At 36.0% G+C, this 8,743-nt stretch overlaps 1 protein-coding gene across 1 annotated transcript; it reads right to left on the bottom strand.

Annotated features, from left to right (window-relative positions):
• Positions 1-6,920: 6,920 nt before the first annotated feature.
• LOC141346267 (uncharacterized) lies at positions 6,921-8,193 on the bottom strand. The gene has a single exon (XM_073851134.1). The coding sequence runs from the start codon at positions 8,153-8,155 to the stop codon at positions 7,397-7,399; it is 759 nt and encodes a 252-aa protein (XP_073707235.1). The 5' UTR covers positions 8,156-8,193; the 3' UTR covers positions 6,921-7,396.
• Positions 8,194-8,743: the final 550 nt, after the last annotated feature.

Here is an 8,743-nt window from a genome sequence, read left to right as displayed (position 1 = left end):
ACGTTACACTTAAGGTGTTTGGTCACATTTGACTGCCAAAAAGTATGAGAGCATATTAATTATGTCTCTTTATCACTCCCCAGAATAAAATGCGATTGTAAAGCGTATTCAGAGAAGTTATCAATACACAATCAATGCACATTATGTGTTAATACTCGAAATTTCTGCAAATATAGTAAAACTGTTGTCTATCCTGCTTAAACCCATTCAAACACATTGACAGCAAGGAGTTGTTTGGAACTATTGAGAGCTCCATGAACCATGTGACCGCGCGGCGGCGAGATCAAAGCGTGTCGCAACTCTCTTTCTATATGGCTCTGGCCGAGCCCAGAGCCATAGAGAGAGCCTAGCCTGCTGATACTCAACAGGATATTTCAGAATGATCATTAATGTTTTTTTCTTTTTCAAACACCGAATGCAGTAAGCTACATAAATGTTGCTTTAGTAAAGCCCCTTTCACAATGCGCGCTGATTCTGGAAAATTACGGGAATGAGCGCTGTGTGAACAAAAGCCAGAACCATAAAGGCAGTGTTGTAGTGATTTTGCACGTTATCATGCGACTCTTCACAACGAAAAAATACGTGCAAAGTGGAATGAAGCAGCGATCAGGGAGCTCCTCACTATCAGCGCTGAAGCACAGATTGTTCAGGTTAGTTTCAGTTTAGTGAAATGTAGGCGTCGCATTACATCTCACATCCAAACGTCACATGTCTTTATGGGTTGTGTGTAAAGCACGCACAGATTCCGGAAAACAACTGTGAATGAACCAAATTAAACAACTCCGGAACAAATCATGGGAAACATTATCCGTGTATTTACCGGAATCGCTGAGTGAAAGAGGCTGAAGTTGACGTTCCTCTGGTCTCTTATTTTCACGTTGTTCTGAAGCCTGTGCAATGATGTAGTTTCAACATCTATCAACTGAACAGGGTTTTCTCGACTTGTTTCCGTGTTGTTGTTGCTTAGCAATGTTATGGACACGATATTGTCTGGGTTTGACAAAAGGAGGGTGGGACGGTGGTTGGCTTTCGGGGTGGTGACTGAAGGCGGTGACTGAGTAGATCGGACGTCACATCTGTACGGAAGTCACAGCGGCTTGTGAAAAGAAACAGCTACTTTAAGCAGGCTTTGTGCAGTTTACTGTGGATTGACTGTTTTGAAACTCATATGGTAGTTGCATAGCCCCAGACCTCAGTTATCATGAAAAAAGCCAGGAAATTTCGATTTTGACAATATGGGACCTTTAAGGCTTGTCAGTAATTGGCCACTGTGTAGCGATTTATAGCTCAAAAATATTTATGATTAATTATAACTGGTTATAATTAATTATGAATATTTAGATTAGATCTCAGAAGTAACTGTAGCAGAATTAATATTACAATTATTTGATCTGTTCGTCCGCCGAATAGACAGTATAATCATTTATCAATTCTAGGAAAGATTATGTTTCTGGCCAAGAAAGAGTAACCTTCCTACTTTTAGTCAGTATACTAGCAGTAACTTAGTAAGTTCCACATGTAGCATGTAGCAAAATCAGGCATTCAGGGACTTCGAATGGTGAGCAGCACACAGAGACAATCAATTGTGAAAATACATTTAATAAATGGATCTGCAGTGAACAAACAACTAAACTAATTAAACACATATATGCATAAAGAAAATAAGTAAGGAAATAGAGAGAGAGAGAAGAAGAAGAGGAAGAATGGTAGTATTTAGTAACAAATAACCACAACCTAATGAGAATCATCAAAGAATCAATTCACCTTAAAAAAGGGCTCAACTTAAACGCATCTAAAATAGCTGTAGATGGATACTTGCATTGGCTTTGTTGCTGAACAAGAGTCCTGATGCGGTAAACAACGGAGGTTCTTGATGGATTCCTTTAGGAGAGTGAGCTGGAAGTTTCTGTAGTTCTTCTGAAGATAGGGGAATCCACAACGAGTCTACAAAGTTATTTGATGATAAAACTACCAAAAGTCAGACTCAGTGATGAGTCTTGAAGAAGGTCCAGAAGGTTCAGGAGCAAAAGTTTAAGAGGCAAGAGACCTTAGAAGAGAAGCGAGGATCTGCTTGAGCCCCGATCTTTTCAAAGTTTCCCTGTCACACCCACGTTTGGGTGGACCGGCCAATCAAAAGCTTGGATTTTTGAGTGGGACAACTTTCTTTGTCTCCACTTTATGGCCCATTTGCATGTTTATGGCTGGTCTGTGAAACTGTTTCAGTTTTACCCAAAATACAATGTAAACAATATGATGCATCTTCTAATCACATAGCATACACAATTGTTTAGAAAATGAAGAGCAGATCATTTTGGTACCAAGAACGAAGTGTCTAGATGATATTAAACCCAAGATATATTCATACACAGGAATATAAGCATTCAAAGGGTTAACTAATACAGATCACTAGGTAACTAGGCAAATATGATAGGAAAACATACAAACAACACATGCATATACCAGATACATTTGTGACCGATTAATTATAGGCTAAATAAGGAGAAAGTCTTTGTGTATGTGTGTTTGTGTATTGTAAGGTAGTCTGTGGCCAGGCGTCTCATGCCTGGCAGAGTGGGTGATGGTCTCCTCGTTGGAATCCCTTTGAAGTCCAATGGGGAGACAAGAGTTGATCTGTTTAGCATCTACGTGGTAGTGAGAAGGGAACCATGGGCCATTTAACACCCATATAAATGTAGAGGGACAAGTTATCTCTTTAATTTATATGCAAATGTCAAAAGGCTAAGAGGGTCTCTAAGGCATTCGGCCTAACCGTTATCACTGATATTAGGCAGACGCTACAACTGTTATGATTGGCTAACGTCACTCGAGAGATAGAAAACAGTATCAATGGCGCCTCACTATTGCCTGTGAGTGTTTTGGCAACATAATTAAAATAAAACAGACATTTCCAGACAAAGCATTACAAAATCATTTCCTTAGAGTTTGTGATGCAGCTGCAGTCAGATCTAGTTCTGCTTCATCTTTCAACAAATGTTTCTTTGTGAACTCGTTTACTAAACAAAATGCTCCGAACAATCCTCAGACACAATCAGGGATGCCATTAAAAATAAACTATCCACTTGTTTCTTACACTGGGAACTTTCTGATATCTGTACAAAGATGCGAAGGAGCTGTTTAAACCAAACCCATCAAAGCGAACATTCTTTCACTCCATTTGTCCTATTGACGACAGACTCAAGCACGTGGACTGTGCTCCAAAGTGTCCCAAAACGAACATTTATCTGTGTACTGTAGACAAGTGATTGTAATTTCTATTTGCTTTTGACACAATGCAACACTCACATTCAGCATAATCAAGTGTAACGCCAGTGGGATGACTTGCTCTGGATGCACATGTTTGTGCCCTTTTGATGTCATCTGGCACCTCAGATCCAAACAAGGCATTTTTGAAGCTTGATTAAATAAATGTTTTGTTTATGATAATGTTATAATGCTATAATAATGTTTGCCTTTACAATGTCTTATTTTAGTAATAACACATTTCTATATATATATATATATATATATAAATCTATTTCTCAGACAAAAATGTAGCTGTGACTTGCAAGAATGCTGGGAGTGCCTGTGTGTCAAAATATATCTCCTTCATAGAAATCAGGTGCTTAGCTTGTCAAGAGATCACAGTTGTTGTGGTTAATCAGTGAAACTTTATTTACAGTGTGCAACACACCCAGTTGTTGTGACATACATTAACTTATTTTTGCTTTCAGTTTTCATTTTAACTATCTTTTAGTGACATAATATCTCAATTTCATTAAATTCTTAACACTGAGTACAAGTAAAAGCCACACAATATACAGTGGGAAAAATAATTTTTGATCCCCTGCTGATTTTGTATGTTTGCCCACTGACAAAGAAATGATCAGTCTACAACTTTAATGGTAGGTTTATTTTAACAGTGAGAATCAGAATAACAACAGCAACAATAAAATCCAGAAAAAACGCATTTCAAAAAAGTTATAAATTGATTTGCATTTTAATGGGTGAAATAAGTATTTGATCCCCTATCAATCTCCAAGATTACTGGCTTCCTGGTGTCTTTTATACAGGTCACGAGCTGAAATTAGAAGTCCTCCAGGAACAGAATGTACCCCTGGTATATACATTTATACTTCTGTTTCACTTTAAATACTTTTTAGCTTTTATAACTTAAAATACTTATTTTTATTGCTTTGGGGAAAGCAATTATTATACATCTGAAATTGATGCAGTCACCACATAACTAATGTGTATATCGTCAAAAATGTACAGTAGTCAAAAGGATTTCAAATCAATGGATTTATTAAATACAAAATAGAAAACATTAAATTTAGGTTAATACAGCTACATATAATCAAAAATGTAAATACACAAAAGCACAAAAAAACAAACAAAAATTAAATTCCACTTTATTCTTCATCAGCAGAAAGGATGGAGGCTTCGCAATAAATCGTTTCGTGGATCAATTTGTGCGGTTTTCCGGATGCATCGCAATTCTTTCTGGAATCTATTCTGAGCTTAGTTTTTAACAGCAGATGGTTCTCTAGGTTAGTTTTTGGCTACACACTCAAATGCTCATGAAGAAGACCACTTGTGCATTCAACTGAGTAATTTAAGTGGTTAAATGTACTTGCACCTTGGCTTTTTTGCTTTTATGACACAAAATTAATGTAAACAGCCCACTGTGAACTCTCTTGTAATTCGCTTCAACCTTTTAAACTTTATGAATTATAATTGTAAGTTCAAAAGGTGTGTGTATAAGAAACTGGAAGCAAGCAGAGTACAAGTGTTTCTAATGCACGCAGTGCCATCTGCTGTGAAAAAAATAATCTCAGAATTGATTCAAGAGAGATTTCTGTATGTTCACAGTTTGCAAGAATGTTTATATAATGTTTATATCAGCTTTAAGGAAATACTTAGATGACCACCTGTTCAAAGTGCACATAATCAGGTTGTATAATGTAAAGCATTTTCCTCATATATATTTTTGTGCCTGCCTATGCATCATGTCACTTTCGCTTTAGTGTATATTTAGTGTATCTAAACCCAACTGAAAATCTCTGGAAAATCCTTGGCAACAAAGTTATGACTAAGAAACCCACTACAGTTACCAAACTATGGAGGAGATTGTAAGAAGAGTGTACTATCAATGTATTACATTAATACATTGATAGTAGAGTCATCAAATAAAATAAACATTTAGACCAAAACGTTTTTTTAATACAACAAAAAACAATTTCAGCTAAGCCATCATAAACATTCCTGCTGTTTAATGCTTCATCCTCAGTTAATGCTGTAACAAAGTCATTCTTCACTGGACACACCAAATTTCATTTTAATTTTAGTGTTATTTTTAGATTATTTTCATTGTCAGCATAAAATAAAAGGTTCTGTTTGATTACTGCAAACAGCAAAAGAGTATAAGTAAGAATGGGCATGGATATCATAAACTAACTGCAATATAGATAACACAAGTTTCATTTTTATTTTCAAAATGAGCAGCTGAATGGCCTTTGGCCTCAAGACGGCTAATGTTGTTTTATGGGACATGTATATATTTCCCTTAATGAGGAGTTAAGCAGTTTAGTTCAAAGGTTAAAGGGATAATTCACCCAAAAATGAAAGATTGAAGTCAAATAAAGTAAATCCATCTGTCATATATACTCCACACAGCTCCAGGGGGTTCATAAAGGCATTCTGAGGTGAATATGTATTTGTGTAAGGAAATGTTTGTGTCTTCTGCTGGTTTGCGAAGCATTATTAAACTATCTAAACTGATAAATAACAGATTGGAAATTTAAAAAGTAGCATCACTTTAATTTCAAATGAAAACTAAAAACTGAGATGAAAAATTTACTTCAGCCAGAATGTATAATGGTAAAATAAATATTTAGCGATATCCTCAAAAAAGTCTGAATTTTGGTGCACCTCTTTCTCTATTTAGTGTTGATATGGCAACTAGAAAATTCCATAAATTTGGTTATGATAGCGTGTATGGAAATATTTAAACCACGTGTGTTACAATTAACCCTGTGTTTCTGCCCCGCGCCCCCCTATACACTGAACGCCTAACTGCTCCCTGGGCACTGCAGCAATATGGCTGCCTATGCTCTGTGTGTGTGTGTGTGTGTGTGTGTGTGTGTGTGTGTGTGTGTGTGTGTGTGTGTGTGTGTGTGTGTGTGTGTGTGTGTGTGTGTGTGCACTTGGATGGGTTAAATGCAGAGCACAAATTCCAAGTATGGGTCACCATTCTTGGCCACACATCACATCCTTTCCTCTCAAAGCTATTTTTCACAGAAAACCCCAACTTTCACTTTCATTTTTAGACTGCAAAAAATGCTATTCTTACATTTTTTGTCTTGTTTTCAGTCAAAATATCTAAAAAAGAATTTTCTAGATGAGTAAAAAATATTGTATTGTTTTTAGAAAAAACAAATCAAAATTAAGTGCGTTTTTGCTTGAAACAAGCAAAATAATCTGCCAATGGGGTAAGAAAAATAATCTTGTTTTCTGTTTGAAATAAAATGTTTTTGCTTACCCCATTGGCAGATTATTTTGCTTGTTCTGAGCAAAAGCTCACTTAATTTTGACTTGTTTTTTTCTGAAAACAAGAAAATAATTTTACTCTTCTAGAAAATTGTTCATGATTTAAGAATTTTTAGATATTTTGTCTGGAAACAGACAAATGTGTAATTTAAGTGTTATTTTTAGCTTTTTTTTTCTTAAGTCAGCATAAAGAGTTCTGGACTCATTATCATTCAGCATAATAAGAAATGCTGATAAATTCCCTTTATAAAGTATCAATCAGGTCAAGCTTAAGTCTAGCAGCGGTATGTGACTGTAATAACCACTAACAGCATTCTCTCAACATTGATGTCATGATGCTGAATCCCAGACTAAAAAAGTACATCATTCTGAGATTTAACTCACACACACATTTTTTCATCTTTATTCAATTATATTTCATCAGTTCAAAGAGAATACAAAAAGTATTTGTCTAAAGTATATTGTAGGCCTACACAATGAAGAAAATCAAATATGTTTACATAGCAATAATTGGCAATGATTAATCATATACATCTGCACTAATGCTAATATCATTAAATGATTAAACTGAGATATTAAACTAAATCAAGATCTCCAAAATAATTTGAATGCCGTTAAAAATGTGAAAAAAGCTAATTCTGTCAGCCTGCAGTAAACCACCACCACACACAGTCGTGTTATAAATGAAATAATCAAGAAGCACTATGAAGTGTTAATAATGTATCAATAACAGTTTCGATAACAAATGATGTGCCTTATTTATAGAAATCATCAATCATAACAAACATCATCATGATGATCCCAGTAAAATGGAGGATCTTGGACCAGTCAGCTGGTTCTGATTCTTCTCTCACACCTCTTTCAGCAGAATCCCATAAGGACGAATGGACTTCTCCACAATCTCCTTCTCTACAGCAGGAGAGGTGCCTTCAGGAACCTCAATCAGCCAGTAGTCTGGTCTGTCACACACTTTCCTCATCTTAGGATTGATCCTGTTCTGCAACAGGACTCTGTATTTCTTCCCATTCTTTTTGGATGTAAATTCCCTGCTGTAGCCAGAAGCCTGAGCAATGTCATAAGTTGAATAGATTCCTCTTCCGTACAGTTGTCCAGGACCTGCTGTGTAATGGGATTTGATGATACCTGTAGCACCCTCAACGGTGGTTCCATGATAGGAGACGGGCCACTCGCCAGCCACTGAGTGACTCCTCCATCCATCCGTACCCAGCCAGTTGTTTCCATCAGGGTATTTGTTCAGGACTTTGAGAGCAAAACGATACCATCCACATGGTCGTTTGTATCTCTCATTACCACGCATGCAGATGGAGTTGTCACTTGTGTTTGTAAAATCATAATCAAAGTGTGGTTCGAAGAATTCATCCATGTTCACAAACATCTCCTGACGTATATCTGAGTTGAAACTTGCCACTGTTGCTTTCTGTGAAAGTACATAATCTGCAATATGTTTGATCAAGGCTTTTTCCAGAAAATTAAATATAGTGAGCTCATCAGGATGAGACTTTTCTTTCAAACCACTGTAAGGCTTCACATTAGTTTGGAGAAGGGCAGACAGCCCCTCCAGAAGAACTTCTCTGTCCACTATAGACATGCTGATTTGCCTGAACAAACTGGAGGAAGTCAAAAGTCTTTCTGCTCTGTCAAACTGATATGAAACTTGAAGTGCTTTTGCTCCACTATAAATAGACATTGACAAACAGGGTGTGGTACCTTTTACAATAAATCAGATGTTAATGGTTAACACAATACATTGTTTTAATTTCAGTTTTTTAATAACCCTGCCACTGTTTAGCTGTAGATATATTTGCTGATTGTTGTATTATTATAATGTAGTATTAAAAGATGAAGAAGAACTGTTTAAGATTGTCCTTAAGTAAGGATTATTTCTTATAAATCAATCAATCCATCAATCAGTCAGTCAAACAATCAAACCAGATGGATACTGCCAGACAGTAGCATGCTCATCAACATTTTCCATTTAATGAAAAGGCTCTTTGATTTTACACAATTTAATTTCACCCACACATTTCACCCAGTATAGCCAATTACCTTAAAGACACATAATAATGAAATGCTGAAAAACGTAAAAAAAAAAAAAAAAAAAATGTGCAAATGACAAATATGATCTCTTATTTGATATCAAAAACATAATTAAATGAGCTGTGTAGAGCTGGAGGTT

Source organism: Garra rufa, chromosome 12 (genome assembly GCF_049309525.1).
Source record: "Garra rufa chromosome 12, GarRuf1.0, whole genome shotgun sequence".
NCBI classification, from domain to species: Eukaryota; Metazoa; Chordata; class Actinopteri; order Cypriniformes; family Cyprinidae; genus Garra; species Garra rufa.
The sequence above is the reverse complement of the archived record's forward strand: the minus strand, read 5'-3'. Positions and strand labels throughout refer to the sequence as shown.